The sequence below is a fragment of the Mustela putorius genome, unplaced genomic scaffold, assembly GCF_011764305.1.
Source record: "Mustela putorius furo isolate JIRA1106 unplaced genomic scaffold, ASM1176430v1.1 tig00000179_pilon_pilon_pilon, whole genome shotgun sequence".
Taxonomy (NCBI): domain Eukaryota; kingdom Metazoa; phylum Chordata; class Mammalia; order Carnivora; family Mustelidae; genus Mustela; species Mustela putorius.
This window is the reverse complement of record NW_025421305.1, coordinates 1,586,482-1,609,975: the sequence shown is the minus strand read 5'-3', so window position 1 is coordinate 1,609,975 and position 23,494 is coordinate 1,586,482. Positions and strand designations below refer to the sequence as shown.

The 23,494-nt window shown below is 38.7% G+C and overlaps 1 protein-coding gene across 6 annotated transcripts in view; it reads right to left on the bottom strand.

The window, feature by feature from the left end:
* DIAPH3 (diaphanous related formin 3) overlaps window positions 1-23,494 on the bottom strand; it is a 499,636-nt gene that overhangs the window by 109,910 nt on the left and 366,232 nt on the right. For all 6 annotated transcript variants that reach the window (XM_013047223.2, XM_013047224.2, XM_004775321.3 and 3 more), the window contains 2 exons: window positions 13,148-13,243; window positions 12,608-12,667 (listed from right to left, as the gene is read on the bottom strand). In XM_013047223.2, coding sequence (XP_012902677.2) covers window positions 12,608-12,667; window positions 13,148-13,243 — 156 coding nt within the window. The remainder of the gene's footprint in view (window positions 1-12,607; window positions 12,668-13,147; window positions 13,244-23,494) is intronic.

Sequence of the window (23,494 nt, the reverse complement as noted above, 5' to 3'; positions counted from 1 at the left end):
ACAAATAGTTCCAGTGTAATGGCTGAAGACACTTATATACAAAGATCTAGTGACTGTAACCAATGTTATTGTTTCAAAATACTGATCTCATCCCACTCTCTTGCTTTCTACAGACTCAGTAGGTCTAGGTTAGCCCTCAGGCTCTTCTTACACACCCTGGAAGGCTACCTTTGCTCTAAGAAACAAACTAGAGTAGTACTTGATTTTCTGGATTACTCATTTCCATCACCGTTTTCTCTCAAATTAAGAATTACAAGGGAAAGAAGATTCAGAGATGTGCTACAAGATCGCTGGCCAATGTTATCTCCAGAAAACACACACAAAATGGCGGGGGAGAGTATCCATTTTATGTGGAGAAGCACACTCACTATCTCGAGCTAAAGGCAGTATACTACTGACTCTTCATCATACCCCGTGACTCTAGAAATGCACTTTCAACTATGGATCACATAAAAATGAAAAGCTGAGAGCTAGGACAGACGGACATTTCCTTCAGCTTCTCGCACGGTAATGGAAGAGGGAAAAGGAAAAAAGGGAAAATACAAATGCAGTCAGCATTTTTTAGGAGAAAAGTGTATTAGGTAACTAATGAATGAAAGAAGAGATTTGGCTTCTGTCTGTATTTTAATGGGAACAAACTAAGATACTCTTGGAGAGGACTTCCTATCTCAATTGCCTGCCCCATTGCAGGCAATTAAAAGTTAAGACCTTTAATATTTCTAATTTTAATTTTCTTTAAGGTTAATGGTTATTTTCCAAAGAAATGCAAAAGGCTTCCAATAAAACAGCAATTCCTTGTCCTGGTCTCTGCCTTATTCATGTTTCTCTTGCTATCTCCTGAGTAGTCAGTTTTAGACATTATTTACTGATTTCCTAGTATGATAGACCAAAGCTGAACTTCTTAACAGCTCGGTTGTCTCAAAAGGGCTGCTCACAACCTGGCTTCCCCCAGAATGAATAGGGAGGGAGGAAGACAGAGCAACCAAGACTATCTTTCATAACCTAATCTTAGACATGACATACTATCAGTTCTGCTGTATTCAGCTGGTTACAGACTAACCCTGGAAAACGTTTGTGGAGGTGGTACAGATTACATAAGGATACAAACACCAGGAGGCAGTAATCATTGGGGCCATCTTGGGAGTCTGGCTACTACAGAGTTTATATTATTAGGACTGTAAAATTGCTCACAAGGTTATATCAAATTCAAGTAGTATACTGTAATTATATATCCCTATTTCCCCCTGGAGTAAAATTTGGCTCTTCTTTTGGTGCGCCTGGGTGGCTCAGTCGTTAAGCATCTGCCTTCCTCTCAGGTCATGATCCCCGGGTCCTGGGATGGAGCCCCGCGTCAGGCTCCCTGCTTGGCAGGAAGCCCGCTTCTCCCTCTCCTACTCCCCTTGCTTGTGTTCCCTCTCTCGCTGCCTCTCTCTCTGTCAAATAAATAAATTAAAAAAAAAAAAATTCGGCTCTTTTTTTCTTAGCACTTACCATCCTACTCTTATTTGTCCCCAAAGTTTTATGATAAAATTGTACACAAATATACAATTATACAAATACAACTGTATACACTAATACAATTGTACACACTAATACAATTGTACACAAAGCCAAACGGATCAGATTATCTTTAAGTTCTACATTTCCCTCCTGATCTTCCCCTAGAACTTTCTATGTTTATGTTTCTCCAAATATGTACTATTTTCTTTCTGCTACAATATTTCTCATACTTGAAAATTCTTTTTGTTTTTAAATCTTTTCTATACATACCTTTTTTATATTTCAATGATAAAAAGAAGAGGATTGTATATACATTATTATGATTTAATATAGATTAATTGATGCTATTCCCTACATTTTCTCTGTCTACTAAGAGTTTCTTTTTTTTTTTTTTTTTTCCCTTCTTTTTTCATGTTGAATATTTTCCTCAAATGTCAGCTGATGAGTCCTGGGCTTAAATTAATATTTAAGACTAAACACTTGGAGTGAGTGAATAGGTTTGTTAACTAGCAAGCTTTTCCATGGCATGTTCTTGCAGGAAGCTACCGTTTTTTGAGAGACAGGAGCCGAAATGCCATTATCTGAAAGCCTTTTCTCTGGACTGTTCATTATCTACAGAAGAAAATTCAGACATCTACTTAAAATATAAGCTTCGCTCCTGTGTAGTAAAGACTAGGTGGTGGGATGGGGTCAGAAGAAGACTTTGTCATTCATTTCTCCCCTTTTCTCCCCAAAACCTTCCTCTATGTTCACATAATCCCTGTTTTTGGTGGAGTACCTCAGCTCTGGCTTGTACTCTAATTCTAGAGTTTCTAGCACAATTTTTCCAGACAGCATACTTTTTATCTCCTGGAGGTACGGAGGAAAGGCTGGGGCCGGGGACTGGGGGGTGGTAGGGTAAGCACAGCATAGGGGTTACAAGTCTGGATTTGGAGCCACCGTGCCTAGCTGGAGGCGGAACAGCTCCCTAATAATCCTTGCATTTTCAGCTCTATGCCTCCTTCCTCCCATCTATGGTTCCTGAACGCTCATGTGGAGCTGTGAGGAGTAGATCAGTCTGTTTCTCCTTGGGGTACCTATTGTGGAGGGTTGAATTGTGTCACCCCAAATTTATGTTGAAGTCCTAACTCCTGGTATCTGTGAATGTGACTTTTGCAGATATAATCGAGTTAAGATGAGCTCAAACTTGATTAGCATGATTCTAACCAAAAGATTAATGTCCTTCTAAGAAGACTATGTGAAGACACATACAGACGGGGAGAAGGCGCTGTGAACACGGAGGCAGAGATTTGAGTGACCCAGCTTGCAGGCCAATGACCACCAGAGACTGCAGGCTACCAGCAGAAGCATGAAGGAGAAAGAGGACAGATTCTCCTCCAGAGCCTCCAGACAGAACCAACCTGGCCAACACCTTCAGACTTCTAGCCTCCAGATTTGTGACAGAACAATTTTCTGTTACTTTAAGTGCCCCCGCCTGCCCGTTCCCCAGTTTGTGGTAATTTGTCATGGGGGCCTTGGAAATGAATACACCTGCATTCCAGCTTTCTCTCCCGGCATCATGTTCTTCTCCACTGTCATACGTTGTTCCAGGTGAAAGATGTCTTGTTTTCAGAGGACTGGAGATTGATTTTTATTACTCTTTCTCTTAGTGCCTCTGTGGTGACTCCCAAGGGGACAAAAGGGTTAAAACATCTTTACTATTCTATTTTAAAACTAAAAATCTCTATGGTCTTTTTTTTTTTTTTTTTAAAGATTTTATTTATTTGTCAGAGATAGAGAAAGAGAGTACACACAAGCAGGCAGAGAGGCAGGCAGAGGCAGTGAGAGAAGCAGGTTCCCTGCCGAGCAAGGAGCCCGATGCGGGACTTGATCCCAGGACCCTGGGATCATGACCTGAGCCGAAGACAGCGGCTCAACCAACTGAGCCACCCAGGCATCCCTCTCTATAGTCTTTTAATTTTTCCTTTTTTCCCCCTCTAAACCAGTTCATACCAATCAATGCACTTTAAGTACAACAATATAGGAACTATGCATAGGAAGGAAATTAATTTCAATCTCTAATTAGTACAACCGTTCTGCACACTACTGTCACTTTACTCACAAATTTATAATGACTCTCTAGTGATAAATGTATCTCCACCTGCAGAAGGTAGGTGGAGAAGGGGAAAGAACGAAGAGGAACTAACATTGAAGTTATTGAACATCTACTCAGCCCAGATACTGCAGTAGAGTACTTTCCCATACTTTTACTAAATCGTCCTAATTGTCCTAATAGTTTATGAAACGTGTAATTTCTCTATTTTACAACCGAGGAGGAGGACATTCAAAAGTTAAATAACCTGCTATCGTCACCCTTTTAACAAGTCAAAAGTCAAACCAAGGCCTGTCTGTCTCTAAATCCCAAGCCTGATACCACGCTCTCTTTCAAGGTCAAACTGCTTGGCTAGATCATTTAAGGTTTCTAGAAACAAAATTCAAAAATCTGGCTAGTTTTATGCTTTCACAAATAATCAGTGAATAAGAATAACTACTGCTCTCTTTTAAGGTAACGGCTCTGTGTGCGGCGGGCACTTTGCTAACGATTTATTTTTAATACAACCATCTTGAGAAACGGTTTCTGTATTTGCCTATTCCAAACTGACATTTTATGAGGACTGATAAAATATAAAAATAATTCTAATGGTACCTTAGCAATAACTAAGGGAGCACCAAGTGTTGTTCTCATAGGAGAGGATCTCAGATATGTAATATAGTGGACACATACCGGGAGGGAGACCAGCTACGCGAGGGTCACCATCCTCCGTCCCTGTTAGAACGCCTGCCTCCTACGTAACTCAGCACCGCAACAATGCTGAAACACACATCGTGTAACATGACCCACCAGAGTCTCCATTACTTTCCTAAATAACCACCACACTATTTTAAAGTACGAATATCTTACCATCTTAAAAAAGGGGAGGATTCTGCTTGACTGGTGTTCTGAAGCACGCTCAGACTGCCTTCCGCCACGCTGAGCACTATGCTTACATCTGGAGGGAAACTTTTAGAACCTTTAGGTTATCGGGAAACCAACTGCCCTTTGTCACAGGGCCTGGGAAGCACCCGGACCACTTTTCTCCTCCCCAGACTTTACAGACTATCATTACATAATTGTCTCCCTTTTCAGCGGGATTGATGCAAACGTGGTTTTTGTCTCCCTGAAGAGTTACCTCTCTGCGGTCGATGCAGGACACATGCCATGGGTCCTTCCCCATCACCCTTGCCTCTCTTTCTACTCAGACTTTCAGGAGGAGACCTTTTATCTTAGTTCTCAGGGCAAACAGATGTCACCAGGTGAGACCTTCAGATTCCCCCTTACTCAGTGTTTGCATCCCCTTCTCTCCGTATATCCTTCCTTTTCACTGTCCAGGTTCTCCACACCTGTGCTCCCCCATGCCATCCCCCAAGAACCTCACTATCCACAGCCCCAGAACATATTCATCCCTCCCCTCCAGAACACAGAGACAGTAAAGCCAAGGGCACGTAAAAGGCAAAGAGACATAACTTACTCGTTACACCATGACTCGTTCTGGGTCCTGCTATTTCTCTTGTTTTTCTTCTTTCACATCTAGGAAGAGAAGCCTACCCTCCTCCGTCTAATGCCATCTGGCTTCAGTTTCTACTATTCTATAGAAATTGCTCTTCCTGAGGTGAACAATGGCACCCGTGTTCGCCAGCCAATCTGTGTCCAGGTGCTCCCCCATCGTTATTTGCCTGGCCTCCCTGAAGCCTATGGCTTTGCTGATGGCTTTTTCCCAGGCTCCTCTTTCCCTTGCCTGCTCCTTCCAAGCTGCATAGCCCAGAAGAGCCCTGTACACCACCTGGCCCAGAAGACCCAATAAGACTAATGGCCATCCCAGGCACAAATGATGCCTTCTCCTCCCGGTATCCCGGGAGAAGCTTCCCAGTAGCACCAAATTTCACTGAATTGAAACTGTTTATCTTGAACAATTTATTTGTCATTAAAATTGTAGATCTGCCAACCATTTGACATGTTTTCCACATTTGGGATTATGTCAATGCAACTTTAGTTCTCAAGTGACAAAGTGACAGTACAAGTGGCTCCATTTTAAGGTTATATATGTAAAAATATAATATGCGGAAAAAGAGAAAAGTAAAGGAATCAAACAACACAAAAGCCAGTAATCAAAAAACAAAATAAAAAATTCTTCTTTTATCTTTCTGGTGGGTGGTGGGGTGAAATTTGATTAAATCGAGAGATCCTGTCACCAGGAAAAGAAAATATGCCCAAACACAAAATATAAAACAAAAGGACCAAGTTCTAGGAGCTTCTAAAATCTCTCCACAAACTCCTTCTGAGCTTGTATTACGAGGAAAGGGAGAAATTTAGAGTGGGCCAGAAATTTTGAAAGATCGTGTAATCATAGTCCACTACGGCACACAAACAGAACAAAAGACAAATCAATCATAACTACTATTTCAGGGACGTCAAGGACACTCCTTTCCGTATGCAGTAGTCTTACCCCTTTTCACTCAACTTAGTCCCAGCCTTCAGCATACATTTGTGAATGCTCATTAAGTGAAAGGCATTTGCTATTTCTTGCATAAATGTCCTTTTAAAACAACTTAAAGTCCTCACTGCTTGAGGATTTTTTTAACCTGTTCGTGCTTAAGAGTGTATATGATACTCACTAAGCCAGAAGGTTGTCCCTGCCTTGACTATAAATTAGAAAGGCCTTTCCCTTCTGCCCACAGGGCATCCTTACCTAGGCAGGAGCCCTGCTGAGTCCATGCTTCCTTTTGCTTGACTACATAGTAAATAGGAGAGACTGATATTTGAATAAAATGTGAAATCACCCAAATTGTTTTACACTCCTGGCCTAGAAAAATCTCCTTAAAAAAATATTTAAGTCTTTTTTGACAGTTATAGGTAGCATTTGATTCTGCTTGAAAGCTCCAGTGTAAGGGTGTCAAAAACAATTAGTATTTTAATAGCTCCCTTTCTTTCTCAGGTATTTAGCAGCAGAAGTTCATCAGAAAGAGAACAAAAAATATTCTCAAAAACATGAGCCAATGACATTTGGCAAAATCATATAATTTTACTTTATTATTCCCTAGGCTCTTTTCTACTTTGGATTAGGATGCAGTTCAAAGAAATAAAAAATGGTAGTTGTCAACATTTGCTTTGATAGATACGGTTTTCTAGACAAGGAGTGGCTTGGTGTTGTCCTCATTGTTTTCAAACAAGCCTTAAGGCAGCTAGTGTTCAGTAGACAATACTGAAAACCTTACTAATTTCATAATTCTGCCTCAAGACAAATTCTTGTTGTTTGGAGGAAGGCAGGTCAAGAAATAAAGAGGACCCACGACTGAGTGGATTAGGGAGGGCAGGGTGGTTATGTGTGAAGTTTCGAGAGATCCACAATGAAGCCTGTCTTGTGTTGCCTCCCTTATTTCGTGAGAAATATGCTAATTCAAAGATATCGAACTAGCTTCACATTTAATTCTGACTTCAAATCTTCGAGTAGCAGAGCAGCTGTGCCTGGCGGCAATACAATCTTATTTCTATAAAAATCTCTCAAAGCTCCACATATAAGTAGAAGAGTAAAAATAGATAATCAAATCCAAATTAAGGCTATTAAGAATTGATTTAGTGTAAAGATAATATAGCAAGATTTTGTTTAGGTTATGGATGTTCACTAAAAATGTGTAATACTTGTTTGCCTAAAATTTTGATTATGTTTTATCTTATTTTGTCACAGTTAAATAGTTTTATCATTAGGGACTTTAATTGCATATAGTTTATAGAATTCTTTCTGATTACTCTATATCCATTTAAGTGAGAAAAAAACCACACTGTACTAGTTAATGAAAAGAGAACCTTCTAATGAAGATGCAATCAAATCGCAGGCAGATGTACCACAAGGTGTGGCTACACCAACAACGGTTCCTATTTGTGAAACCTTTGTTGGGAACACTTTATAGCATCTCCACTGTGTGGAGAAGAGATGTCCTGGAAGAGAGTAGGAAGTAATGTATCCTGAAATGCACTAGCAACTCAGTGGTATACCACTGCGTTGTAGAAACAGGGAAGCAAACAACAAAAGACAGAAAATGAGGAAACCAAGTCCTTGAAAGTCTCCTTTCCCCCTTCATAATGTTGGCTCGACTATCATGCAATCTCTCCAATTTCTTCATCTCTCTTTTGCCTCTTGCTCACTTCGTTACCCACCTGTGTCCACCCCTGAGGTGTATCCCTTGATTTGCCATCCTCTAGATTTAAATATTTTTGCTTTAGAGAACTCATTAGCTTAAGTAGCATTAGCAGTTCTCTGTGGGGGTCTCTTAACTCACAGCTCTGGACCTGGCTTCTTCCCTCAAACCTTAAAAAGCTCTTTGATTCACTCGCCATCCCTTGTGGCCAGCCAATCGGTGTTGGCATCTAGGGTGGCTATGAAGTCCTTTTGAGTCTTTCTTCTCTCCTACATTTCTCACTTCAGTTCCAAGAAAACCTGCTCAGACCTGTGATTTTCCTGCTCAAAAACCTCAAGAGTCCAATTTCTTGGCCGTGCATCAGACTTTCCATATACTTCTTTCCTATCTGGTCCTTCATTTTTTTAACCAGACCATTTGATTCACTAACAACCAGATATGGTAGGATCTTTATAAAAAAGCATTAATAAATACTTTGATTATCTTAACTTTAAAGGAACTCTTACTATTTTCCACAGACTACAGAAAATCTTCAGATTTGGAATGCACTGTGGAAAGACACAAGATAATGCCCTGTACTCATTAGCAGAGGCTTTCCTTTGTTTTATTTACTGTTGTTAAACTCTGCTTGATTAAGCAAGGGAAAGAAATCTAATTAATAAGCAACTCTCCACTTCTAAGGAGTGAATAATCCCATCAAGTTCGAACTGCATCCTCCCTATTTGATACAACACCTTTTGAAGCACAGACCACTGATGATCAAAGAGCTCCTTCCAATGACAGACAACATTTTAGGGAGGAGATGAGAAAGGGGTTAACAGTGTTCACAGCTGGAGCTTTAGCAATTAGCATATTAAATCCCACTTATTTGGGTGACATCCAGTGACCTGATTTTGCTCAATATAGTACATTAATTGTTCCATTCAAACCTAAACATAAACATGTCTGTTCATTCAACACATTCTTACTAAACATCCGTGTGTCAGGCACCAACGGAGTGAGTGCTGAGGTTACAGCAGTATGTAAGTCGGGCGTCTTTTATCCTCTTGTCCCTACCCTGATGGGACTCAGCAGTAGTGGGGCAGACATTGAATAGTTAATAGAAAATGACTACTGCAAAATGGGAAAGCCATTGGGGTTATTAGAATATATAGTTTTACAGACTGGGGCTCACTGGAGAACCTCTGAGAAAGTGCACACACCTATTGCTCTTTCCTGGCCCACACTTGCCCTTGGGCTTTTGTCCTCATTTCTACTCATCCTTCAAAACTCAGCCTGGATTTCAGGTCCTTCTAGAAGTCAAGTCTGGATTGTCCTCATAAGGTCTGGATTGGTCTTCCGCATCTATAGGTACTCCCAAAGCTTTATGTGTTGCCTCTACCCCGGCATTAACCAAATGTATGGGAATTGTTACTCATCTGTCCAAACTAGATGATGAACGCTTAGGGACTATCTCTATAAGTGCCTAGCAAGTGCTTAATAATTTTTGCTAAATGAATGAATGAATAAAGGTTTAATGAGGAAAAATACTGGGCATTTAATTTCTGCTGAGGCTATCAAAGGCAAAGAAAAGGATAAAACAATTAATGGTTTTAACCAAAGTCTTTTTGGCAAGGGTTGGAACACAGAACAAGGGCTGGATTACTTAGCATGTAGAATTTCCATGCTTCTGAGGGCCATAGCAGCTAGATCGCTTGAGGTCATCTTTTGCCAAAATATATCCTGGGATATTTTAGCTGCAAGGTCTCAGAGGATACTCTACCAGGGTCTTTTAATTCTGAAATAAAAAATGATCTATGTCTGCTACTGCATTTTTATCTTTAGGTATAATCTAAATCTGTACTTATAATCTATATAATCCATAGTCTCTGTAACAGAGTATAAGTTGGCTAAAATTAATATATAGGTTTTAATGCAGAGTTTATTTTTTTTTAAGTTTTTATATATTTATTTGTCAGAGAGAGAGAGAGAGAGAATAAGCGGGGGAGAGGCAGGCTCCCTGCTGAGCAAGGAGCCCTGACATTTGTGCAACTTGATCCCAGGACCCTGGGATCATGACCTGAGCCAAAGGCAGATACTTAACCAACTGAGCCCACCCAGATGTCCCTAATATGAAGTATATTAAAAGAAATAAAAAGTGGTTATAATCCAGAAGATAGTATATTCTTGGAAAAGACTGCTACCTAGCAGTTAAATCTGGGAACAGGAGACAAGATACTCTACAGGCTAGAAAACCTCTGAAAGGGTCTTTCTCAGTAGGTCACCCTTATGTCAAGGAGAGGGGGAAAAAAAGGCACATAGATTGCTTATAGCCCAAGAATGTGAAAGGAATAGATGCTGATTCAAGTCATGTATTCAGAGTAAACATGGCAGAAAGATTAAGAACTTGGAATCAGAGTCAGCTCAGGTTCAAAACCTGGCACAGGACCACAAGCAAATTACCAGACCTCTTTAATCTTTAGTTATTTTCAACAACGAAATGGAGATAAAAATATTGACTATCTGATAAGATTATTGTGAAGATACAGGATGATATGTATAAAAATTCCATATGGTGCTTGGTATTTAGTAAGCCAAATCACTCAGTAGACATCAGATTATTATTAATGCTTAAAAATATTATTTTACTTAGCATATAAGCAAGTTTAAAATAATTGTAGAAGATCTATGTCTTCAGAAAGAAGGGTTATGAGATAATATGAACCAATATAAACCAAGCATATAGGAAATGTCAGACATTGGTTTAAGTACATGAAAGCAGATTAAAAAGTAAAATAGGCTCAACTTACATTTAATTCACATAGTTTAGTTGAGTTGTAGGGTTAGCATTTTCAAAACAAAAAGCAATTTTTAGAAATAGCAAGATTCAACATACTTTGGAATATCATTTTTCCTGATAATAATCATGATCCTTTTTTCAGTGACAATATTTTCCTTAAATTCTGTACTTTTCAATATCTAGTCTAATAAATCTATCTTTACATACAGAGTTCTTAAAGGTTAACTGGTCATTTGGATTTTTCCCCAGTTGGTTAGATATATGAAAAGAAAACACAACAGAAATATTGATAGAAAGTAAGTGTTAAAAAACACTTTAATCCACTACATTTATATTAGAAAAGAATTTGACCTTTATGATATATCTCCTTTGGCTTGCTGTATAACCTATGAGTTTAATTATCACAATAGCCTTATAACTTCAGATAGTACATGTCAACCTGAGTAAAGACAGAAATGCAAGGTTCATCTGCTTTTATGCAATGGACCAAAACACCACAATTTATAAGTAATTATAGATGAGCTTTTGTAGCCCGGACACTTTACTGACATTACGGTTAGAAAAGACTGGGTTTCCCAAGGCCAGTGCACAAAATTACCTTAAATAATCTTCCTCTACATAATAACTAAAACACTTATTTTAAATTAAGCATAGGAGGGATATATGTATGCCATTATAATCACTTCATGATCATGGTTTTGGCTGTGGGTCTTTAATGACACACAATGGGGACTGCATTATCTTACATATTTTGTTACTAATAAAAAATAATTCAAAATACCCACATGTAATCAAAAAAAGAAACGTGATGGGAATCAGAACTGCATTATGGTCATATTTGTTTCACTAACTAGCTCTGCACTCTTGGGAGGGTTTGCAGCTTCTCTGAATTTCCATTTATTCATCTACAAAACAAAATAATCTCTAGGGTCAAGGATAGCTCTATTCTCTAGACATTTGCCATTATTTACTATGTCGCAATGACTCCAAATCATAAACCCAAAGTTAGGAAGTACTTAATTATCCACAATGAGTATCTGTAACATACTACAGTTCCTCTTTTCTGCTGTTAGAGTAGCGAAAGGCCAAACAAGAACAAAAACATACTGTTGAAAAGACTAGAAAGACCAATTTAAACATTTCACCTTGAGCAATAAACATCTACCCATCTATTAAGATTAATTACCCACATGTACTTTTTTTCTTATTCACTTCCTAGTTTTTTTTAGGCTACCCTAGAAATTTGACACAAATGTCTGTACTTAGCCACACATTAACACTTCCAGAACTTAACTCCTCCGTATCTATAACAACCCTAGAAGGAAAATCTGTCAAGTATTTTTCCATTTATAAATCTGGCAAGTTTTGATGACAATCTCACTCTGAATAAATGACAACGTAATTGATAAATTTGCTTATGACCTTGGAAGGTAAGCAGAACCCCATAACACATAACAGTGAGAGAAAGGAAACCAATGTAAATAAAACTCAGTCAGCAGGAATTGGCACCTTGAAGAGAGGAGGGCTCCATTCAAGTGGGTGTGCAGGTACTGCTTAGGGACTTTTGAAAGCAGTCAATCTCAGATAAACATCAGAAACTCAGTTACTCACCTTTTTCGTAATTCTAGTACGTTCTTCCACAAAAAGAGCACATGAAACTCGCCTGTATTAATGATTTTGCCAAAATGCTGGTCACAGTAATTCAAACTATACTGGCAAATATGGTAGAATAAAATAGTTTAAAATTTAATATTTCAAAATGTATCTTGATGTAAGGCAAATCCACTATGTAAAATATTACTTCGAGAGCAAACTGTTTCTGAAAGGACACCCTGGGCAACACTGATCAAAAATGTCCGAGATAATTTCGAATAATAAAAAATTGGAAAATTCATCTGAGACCTAAAAGAAGAACTTTAGATACTACCTCCAGGCCATATTGTAAGCATGGAATATTATGAATATACAATCTCAGGGCATCAGGCACTTCCGCACATTCCTACTCCTATGGTTATATTTGAACTTGAGAACCTTCACAGCAGCCTATTAAAATAATAGATCAACAGGATAAAAGTAGATAAGAAGAATGTGCAATTTATGAATACGGTTTATTACCATGGTTACAAACTTTCAGAACAGGCCTCTGAGACATGGGACTGAGACTTTGCCGAATATCTGTTAAGAGAGAGAAAGAAAATTAATACAGAGGTCTGTTCATCTCAAGAAATGTTAACAGTATTAGACAGTTTTCAAAGGTTAAATATGTCTGGACCAAAAGCAATGCTTCAATACCCTGAAATACTTGAAGCAATGATGTTATGACTTTTACTTTCCATTTAATTATGCTATTGTAAACTCCACAGGGATAAGGTGCATATGGTTCTTTAGATGAGACTTGTCACACTAATCAGGATTTTCTAGGTTTAGTGCTTTGGTTTGTTAATGTGCTACTGCCACCACCCAACTGGAATGCTTCCCTGACATTTGTCATTGCAAGGGAAGGATTAAGCAAACTCATGAAACTTCTGAAGAGCTGTTGCCCAGAGCACTACATTCTTGACACACTACTTGAAAAGAATTAAAAGGAAAAAAAAAAAAAAGTTGTTCTTTATGATAGTTCCCTAGAAAGTAACATGAAACAAGTATAATGTTCACCTTTTGGCTTTGGTGTCCTTTTTCTTCGGTCGCGGAAGGCAGCCCCCGACTGCAAAGCTTCCAGCAGACTATCCATCACTCCTGTCTCATCACCCTCTGTGAAGAGAGATGCAGGGAATTCCGTCAGCCCTCAGGGTTACCATAGCAATGTCAGAGCATACACAGAAACTGGTGCTGGTGATGGTTAGGGGGAAGAAAGATCAGATGCCAGGGCGAAACCAGCAATTTCAAAATAAGATAGGACTTCAACTCTCTCATAAATCAAGTATCTTTTAATGAAATTGGGCTCATTAGTGCCTGTGTTGCCATCCACTAAAGAGGACCGGGTTCCACTGATTCACATCACAGGACTGCTTTTATAGTCTGGCGGCCCAATAACTTTAAATAGAATGCGGTTCTAGGCATATCTGTGTCCCAGGTTATCATAAATCACGTTTCCCTTGTAGAAATAGATTATTTTCAAAGCATCAGCTTCTATTCTAAAATCGACCAGGTGTGTGAGAATGTTTTGTTGCTGTTACCAAGACTCTGTTGCCTAAACTTTTTGCATGAAATTGTATTTCCAGGTTAACTACTGTGAACATGCAACAACTGTGAACAACAACTGATTTTTTATATCAGAAGATAATTGTCCCTTGACTTTAGGCGACACAGAACAATGACTACAAACTCTCATAGAATGTATGAAAAGTTTGTCTTCCGTAATGAAAAATAAACCAAAAGAGGCTCTCAAATACCTGAAGTATTTGTCACCCAATTATGATTAAATTGATATTCTGTATCTACTAATGGAGGCTGTAGTTATAGAGCCAATCTTCTCTCCAAAGAACAGATTATCTTGTAATATCCGTAGTTATCTATAGTTGTCAGTGTTAAATATTATTCAAAGGAAGTGGCACAGGGGGAAGCTTCAAAGAAACTACTGATCCAACCCCAAATTCAAGGAAATACAATTTTTTCGTCCCTCAGGAAGAGGTTATTTGTAGGATTCTCTATCCAATTGTATGGCTAGTATAGTTACATCTTATGTAATAGAAAACTATTTTCCTCTGGTTTTCTTATTTCTTTTTACTGCAATGCAATCCCTTGATTGGAAACAGATGACAAATAAATGCAGGAGAGTACAGATAACAAATTCATTTACAGTTTATAAGCAGATATATAAATATAAATATATATTGGCCTCTTTCTATCTGGTTCTATCTCATATTTTTAGAAAAGTACTAAACTTTGTGGGTGTAATTTAAAAAAAAGCTGGGTGACAGAATATCTGAAGGTTAATTTACAGATAAATTTAATTCTAAAGTGCCTTGATGGCTATTTTAATTAAAATACATTAAAAATTTCAGACACCTTAATTAGTAACTAGATATCTTTGAAAATTTACACTCAAACTTAACTTAAAAAAAAAAAAAGAACTGCAAGTTGTGCCAGATATTCAAAATTGAAGGGATATATCTCATTAGTAAAAGACAACATTTTAAAAATCTAAAGCTTTAAGAAAACAAGCATGAGATTAATGACATACACTTTAAGGGGGGGAAAAATAAACACAAACCCAAAACTAAACTCAAAGGACTACAAAGAAAATGTGGACTTCTCTTAGTAAGTTTACTACTGGTAATGGTATTGACATAGTGATTCTGAACCCCATTTTGTGTGTATTACAAGACTAATCAGATGGGTAAACTCACTGTAGGAAAGGAAATACTAATATAGAATAGGAGGAGAGCAAGAAATGAAGTATTGGGTCACATTTACAAGTATCATACAGGCTCAAGGTTTAAAAAAAAAAAAAAAAAAACCAAAAACAAACAAGCAAACCAAAAAACACTTTGTCTAACTTTCCAAAATAACCCAAAAGTAATGACTCTGTGGCAGCAATGAACACGCCTGGTCTCCAGATCCTGGTTTCTAAATACTATTACTAATGCAAACCAGAATACTTAGAGAAATAATTGATTATGGGGCAGAGACCAAGAAAGTGGGAAAAAAGCCAGGAATGTATTGATGTACCAGAAAATTAGGAAGTGCTCACAGACAAGCAGGGATGGGTCAGAAAGACAGAGGGGCCACACTGAAGGACAGTCTTGGCCAAATTTAGGGTGATTTGAGCACTAAATGAGTAATAATGGGGATGGATTATTACACATTCGGGGGAAAAACACTTATGCATCCATACTGATACTAAAAAATTAAAAAGAAATATGGAGTAAGGGAAAGTTCTTTACAGAAGAATGTCAACTAACAGGTGTCAAAGATATGGGGAAACATAAAATTTACTACATTATAATTCACATAGTAAGAACTGATTGAGGCAGAAATCAGTAACGGGTACAGAAACTATTGGATATAAGGCTGTCAGGGAACAGGATTTGGAGAAATTTGGCAGATGTCACCTTACCTAAATAATCAAATCTGACATCAAATGTGACAGTAATGGTAGACACTGACAATAATGCCGTCTGAAAGGGTGCCCTGAGACGGACTCAACCTGTGTAGTACTTGGCACAATAATATTTATCCTAAATCTAAATGTGAGGAAACTATAATAAAATCCAAAGTGAGGGGTGACTGGGTGGCTCAGTCAGCTCAGGTCATGATCCCAGTGTCCTGGTATCAAGTCCCACCTTGGGCTTTTTCCCTTTACCCCTCCCTCCTGCTCATGATCTCTCTCTCTCTCTCTAATAAATCAATAAAATCTTAACCACCCCCCAAAAAAAGGAAACCCAAAATGAGGAACATTCTGTAAAGTGACTGGTGTGGGTTCTGAAAGACTATCAGTTATGAAAAACAAGTAAGGAAGGAAAGAAAGAAGAGGTTAGGAAGACTGAGGGGGAGTCAAGAGATAAGGACAACCAAATGTAATGCACAGTCTTTGATTAGCTCTTGGACTGTATCATATAAATGATATTGTTGGGAAAATTGGGGAAATTTTAAAATGGACTGGATATTACATAATTGTATTATGCAAATATTAAGTTACTTGAATATGATAATTATCTTACCATTAGGTAGGTTAATTCCATTGTTCTCAGGAAATAGTTGCTGACATACCTAGGCTCACTAAACAACTTATGCCCCTGTCTCATGTTCTCCATTTCATGCTCTTGAACATGCTGCCTTCTTTACACAGAACATCCTTCCCTTTTCTTTGCCAAGCTAATTCCTCCTCTAAGACAGAAATGGGAATCCTTCCCTGACGTATGTGACCTGAACCAGGTGCCCATCTATGTCTTAATGGCATGCAGTAGCTGGGGCAATAAACCCTTTACAATATAATTTATTATTTTTTTATTTTTATTTTTTTTTTAAAGATTTTATTTATTTACTTGAGAGAGAGACAGTGAGAGAGAGCATGAACGAGGAGAAGGTCAGAGAGAGAGAAGCAGACTCCCCATGGAGCTGGGAGTCCGATGCGGGACTCGATCCCGGGACTCCAGGATCATGACCTGAGCCGAAGGCAGTCGTCCAACCAACTGAGCCACCCAGGCGTCCCGACAATATAATTTACTTGACAGTTTCTGCCACCAGACTGAGTTCACTGAGGACAGAGATTATGGCTTTTGTTTATCCTTAATACCTAGCAAAATGCCAGTATTACATAGAAAGTGTTCATTAATAAATGTTGACTAAATAACAAGTGAGGCACCAAAATGGCCAACGGGTAGGAATAATTATGCAGGAAAATACAGGTCACAGGTGGGAAGGGGGCCTGGGAAGTGGTGGGAGCACATTCCCACCACCACTGTAAACAGTGCAGCGCCGTTTCTTCCTCTTCCCTTGTCTCACACAACCATTCAGGTGCCAAACCTTGTTCGTGCACATACTCCAATATCTCAAGAATTGATCGATTGTTTCCTTTTCTGACTGAACTTTAAGCTCACTGTCCAGAATTGAATTACTTTTCACCTGAAATCTCACATGAGTTGCCAGGAATCACACTGCATCCAGTTAATCCCAAATTCGAATTCATTTCATACAGCACAGGTCAGCTCAAAAGCAGAGCCATGATCTTCATTCAGTCTCCCAGTCACGAATTTTCACTATCTCTCAACTCCCACAATATAAAGTTCCAACTCTTTCACTTGCCCCTACACTTGATTCCAATTGTGTTTCCAATCTTATCTCTTTCAATTTCACAACCTGTTCTTCAGCTGAAGGCAACTTTGTTCACACACCTTTTCTCTCCCTTCCTTCCCTGTCCAGCGGGAACCTCTGTGCTCTTGTTCCCCAGAGCTGATGGCTTTTCTGGGCCTTCATTCCCAATGAAGAACATATTATTCCCAATGAGAAGAATGTATTATGGAAGTAAGAAGACATTCATGCTAGTCTGAGTTTTTGACCAACTACCTATGTGACTTGGGACTCGTTACATAATCGCTCCTGAGAAGTCTAATAGAAAGAATATCTGTCTAGGGTTTATGAGAGGATCCAATGAGAAAATACAAATGAGAGCACTTGGTAAATTGCCAAGTGATATAAAAATGTAGGGAAATAAATTCATAAACGAACTCCACAGCAGACTACAGGAAGTTTATGAAATATTTGATTAGGTTTCAAGTGTTGTTTTAGATACAATATAAATTAAATGATTTTAACTGACTTTAAGTGTATTTTATTATGCCTTTGATTATTGTCATTTTTAAGGGAAACTGATCAGAAGTGCCTATCAGAAATAGGCCCTTTAAATAGTCTCTAAATAACCCAACGTGTAAGATAAAGACATAAAATGGAGGTGTTATTCCAAATATTAAAAGTACATTTAGATTATAATAATTCATCATATGTTTATGGAGGGCCTACTACATGCCAGGACACTATTAGGCACTAAAATTCCCTAGGGCCCAAGGATTAATAAGACGTGTTTTCTGATCTCCAGAAGAACAGTATGAAAGGTATGGGAGGGATCCATATGAAGTACTGGAGAAACAAGGTTTCCTAGTGAATTACAACCTGACAAATAAGCAGTATTTAGTCATGGCAAAGACGAAGGAGAGAACAGCATCCCTGGCAGAAGGAATAGCAGGTAAAAAAAAGCAAAAGATATGAATAAAAACAAAAGTGAGCTAGAGTCAAACATTGAAATGATTTATATTTACATGATTCTAATACAAACTTAATAATTCAAATTTACATCACTTTAATACATTATTCCTCTACAAAGAGAAATAAAAATTAGGTATTTTTAAATTGTAGACTGGAATTCAACATCTCCAACTACAAGTCAGTTCATATAAAAAATATTTATACCCTCTCTCTTGCTATGAACTCTTTTAAATCAATAGACAAACTATAATAGTCAAAGCTTTGCTATATCAGAATAACATATCACCTTGTTTAATTAGTAAATGGTATTTACAAAAATCGTACAGTGTCAAGGGAAATGGAGGAGAGAGAGCTGAGGAGGAGATATCCCTAAAGCAGAATCAATGGGACATGCAGACAAGCAGAGGGTGGCCTACTGAGGAGTTAGACAAGTCTGAGGTCTCAGGGGCCTATGACTGAAAATATGAAAAATGTTTTAAAATAATACTCAGTTTGATGGGTAACAAATGTTGAAGATAATGAGCTTCTTGTTGGACACATGAGTGCAAGGTGCTAGCAGGGACCTTCTGGTAACTTCTGAAAGTAAGCTGGAAATTCTGGTCTCAAATTCAGACAAAAATTTTGATGATATTTTCAGAAGTCATTTCTATATTACAAAAGATACTCATTCAGCACTGTGGGCCAGACCCTGGAAAAGGTCCCAGGAATACGAGGGTTGGCTTTATTCTTGCCTTATATGGTCCTCTGGAAGTGCATATGACTGAATCAGGAGAGGCCATCTTGAGAACCAGGAGGAGAAAAAAGATAAGGCAGGACATGAAAAGGTATATTCTTTCCTCTGTTCTACTTTTCCCAAGCCAACGCACAACACGGAAAGTACAGATAATTACAGATACAGAGAAGATGTAAAAGCCTCAGGAATGTTAAAAACAAACCAAATAGGTTGCACCACAAAGTAGAGAATCAGAATGGAAATGGATTTCTCAAAAGCAACACTGAGCCCAAGAAAACAAGATATGGATTTCAAATTCTGAAGAGAAATGATTTCCGATGAGGAAATTGTTACACTGCCTCTAAGAGGAGGACAGAAAATGAACATGTAAGTTTATGAGCACTCGTCCTTAGAAAGCTACTGGAAGGTGTGTGCTTGGGCAAAAAAGATAAGGTGGTAAGAAAAAGAAACAAATATGGGATCCAGGAGAGATGAGGGGACAAAACAGGAAAGTGGCAAAAATATTTCTCAGGATGACACTTGTGTCCCAGGCCCAGAGCAGCCAGTTCAGAACACATGGGAGAAAGCTGGATTGTAGGAGGGAACATGGCCAAGGAACTAAGAGCAAACCTCCTGTATTGAGCCATTAGCACAAATGACTGCTGTTAATTTCACAGACCTGAGAGTCCAGATAAAATTGGAACAGGTGTACACAAATACTGAGCAAATTAAAGAAATTGTTCATATAAACCTAGAAATGACATTGTTGTCCAACAGGAAATAATCATGGAACACTAACTGAAGGGGTAAGGAATATTTCCACAGTTGTGATATTATAAACACCATTTTTTTGGACTATCACTTGCGATAATAGCAATATGAGGACAGCAGGGGTGGAGGAGAAGGGGTATACACAGGGAGTACGAGGTGGGGAGAAAGCAAAAGAGAACAAAATCTTCACTTCTCAGGAACATGCTGATGCATAAAATAAAATAACGGTAGTCTAAGCATATTATCAACAAATGGAGAAGAGGTAAATAAATACCAGGAAAAAAAAAATCCCAAGGGAAGCAAGGGCAAAAATGAACTATTGGGATTTCATCAAGATCAAAAGCTTTTGCACAGCAAAGGAAACAGTTAACAAAATCAAAAGACAACTGACAGAATGGGAGAAGATATTTGCAAACGACATATCAGATAAAGGACTAGTGTCCAGAATCTATAAAGAACTTAGCAAACTCAACACCCAAAGAACAAATAATCCAATCAAGAAATGGGCAGAGGACATGAACAGACATTTCTGCAAAGAAGACATCCAGATGGCCAACAGACACATGAAAAAGTGCTCCATATCACTCGGCATCAGGGAAATACAAATCAAAACCACAAGGAGATATCACCTCACACCAGTCAGAATGGCTAAAATCAACAAGTCAGGAAATGACAGATGCTGGCGAGGATGCGGAGAAAAGGGAACCCTCCTACACTGTTGGTGGGAATGCAAGCTGGTGCAGCCACTCTGGAAAACAGCATGGAGGTTCCTCAAAATGTTGAAAATAGAACTGCCCAATGACCCAGCAATTGCACTACTGGGTATTTACTCTAAAGATACAAATGTAGTGATCCAAAGGGGCATGCGCACCCGAATGTTTATAGCAGCAATGTCCACAATAGCCAAACTATGGAAAGAACCTAGATGTCCATCAACAGATGAATGGATCAAGAAGATGTGGTATATATACACAATGGAATACTATGCAGCCATCAAAAGAAATGAAATCTTGCCATTTGTGACAACATGGATGGAACTAGAGCGTATCATGCTTAGCGAAATAAATCAAGCAGAGAAAGACAACTATCATATGATCTCCCTGATAGAGGAAGTGGTGATGCAACATGGGGGCTTAAGTGTGTAGAAGCAGCATCAATGAAACAAGATGGAATTGGGAGGGAGACAAACCATAAGTGACTCTTAATCTCACAAAACAAACTGAGGGTTGCTGGGGGGAGGGGGGTTGGGAGAAGGGGGAGGGATTATGGACATTGGGGAGGGTATGTGCTTTGGTGAGTGCTGTGAAATGTGTAAACCTGGTGATTCACAGACCTGTACCCCTGGGGATAAAAATGTATGTTTATAAAAAATAAAAAATTAAAAAAAAATAAATAAATAAAATTAAAAAAATAAAGAAATATTCAATTCAAAAATAAAAAAAACAAAATCCCAAGGATTAAAATTGGTTGCCTCTGGGAAGTAGGAAGAAATGGAAGGAAGTTGAGAGGAAAGAGGGAAAATATATTTTATCACGCTAGGAGCTTAACATATTTCATTTAGGAATTGGCAGTCATTATGTTGATAAGATAAGGACAATGAAAGATCTCATGACAGAAAAAGATGACCAGGTAAGTAGAGATGAAAGAAGAAGTTGATATTTGACCTTCTTGTGCTTTCCTCTGATAGGGGGAAGAAGAGAGGTAACAAATGATACAACACAACATGGTGAGCTGTGTGACGGAGCTCTCCAGACCAGGAAGGATTGCTAGTGTGGGGCAGGGAGAAGGGGCAGCAGTCCCAGAAGGCCTCCTGGTACCTACGATTTAAAAAAGAGCTTTCTGTCTGTCACAGATGCCTAAAGAAGGAAGGCCCTGCTCAAAATTACAGAACAGGTGGAGGGTCAAGAAACACTTGGGAGACCCAGGTGTGTATGGGAGTGGAGAGCAGAGTGCCTGGGGGGCAGAGCTGAGAGGAGCCGAGGGCACAGGGACGGGCCAGCGGCCCCAAGCACTGAGTAAGGCACAGGAATTTGGGGTTTACCTTTAAGCAAGCCATCAAATTATTTCAACCTAGGACATAACATGGTCGAACTCCTGTTTTAGAAAGAACATTCTGGGGAGAGACCAGATGAAGGGCCAGGACAATAAGAGGAGAGCAGGTCTGAAGATTTAACTCTTGGCAAAACAGGATCACAGGGCCCAAGTAAGAGATGGACGGCAGTGCAAATGTGAAAGAAAATGAACAGAAAAATCTTGGTGGGCATGGATGGGAGTATTAAAATATAAACCTGAGGCAGATTTCCAGGTGCCCAGTGTGGCTAACTAGGTATGTACCGATATCCTTCACGAAGTACTGGATCGTTCTTGTTTGGTGGCGGAAGGGGGCTGAGCCTAGAGAGGAATCCACGTTTGGATGTGTTGAGACGTTCAGGACACATCCAACTGTAGGTGATAAAAGGTGTTCAGAGGCTGATGGTTTCCCAGGTTTAACGCAAGAGGGAAGCGAAGTGGTTCCACTAACAGGTTTAACTTAGAAGCATAGCGGTTGAACCTGAAGCTACAGAAAGAATGTAAGCATAGCAAAAAGGTAGAGAACCCATGTTTTGAATTCAAATGACTTGGACTGAAATACTGGCTTTCTAATTAGCCACTAGTGTGACTCTGGGCAATTTATTGAACCTTACTAACCCTCATTTTCTTTCCCCTCAAATTTAATGTGGAAATAAGAATAGAACCTGCCCTCACGAGGTTACTGGAAGATTAAAAGACGTGCATGGTGTGCAGTGCTCAGCAGGGAGCTTGGCACATAGCAAGAGCTTCGTCTCAGTTGATTTCTGTTGTGGTTGTTGACAGAGCAGAGCGTGAGCTCACTTAGGGAGATATGTGTGGTGAGTGACAAGAATGCTGAGGGTGAGCCACAAGGCAAACTAACATGTAAAGGGGATTTCAGGGAGAAATGAATGTTTTCAGTCTCTGCTTTCCATCATGTTTACTGTGCATGCACTTTGAGAGCTCCCCTTTTTGCTACAGATCTTCATTAACTCATACCACACTGGGAGTGGGGCTAGAGAAGAAAAGCTCAGTTTCTCCCAAGAAGTGACGGAAGTGTGCAGCTGATGCACAAATTTCATAGGCTCACAGTTTAACCCAACTCTTTCTAAAGGAAACAGTGACAGTTGCCCTTACAAAATTACATGAATTATTTTTCTGTGCTGCTGGTTATAGACCTTCTGGGAACCAGATTGTATCTGCTTTACTTGGTAACCCAGTTCAGTCTTTAACCTAGAACAAAGCTCAAAATATGACTTAAACCAGACAGCAAAAAGACAGGAATAACTTAAAGTCTTTGAACTTCTCTTAATCTAGACGTGAAACTGAAAATTTGAGGCAAGAGAGTTGGAAAGCCAATTTTCATTGGGATTTAACTGATAAAATGATAATTAGAACAGTTTTCTTTTATACTGTAAGTGGCTCAACCATAAGTAGAATTTCATTTTTTAAAACCACAATATTGTAACCTATTTTTCCTCTACTATTCATTATTTGTACAAATTGAACTCAACATATTTCCTGTTGTAAGTTAAAAGGAAAAAAATAGAATCTCTTACAAAGGAACAAGTTTTTATTGTTTTCTTCTTTCTTTCTTTCTTTCTTTCTTTTTTTTTTTAAAAAATAGAACAGTTGATAACCTCTTTAGTTCTGCTTATAATCTTGAATATCTTCTGGAGCTGTGACATAACTCTGTCTGCAATCATATGCTACTACTTACTTCTTGTTATCTTGAATATGCTTGGACCTGTGACGGTCACCTTATA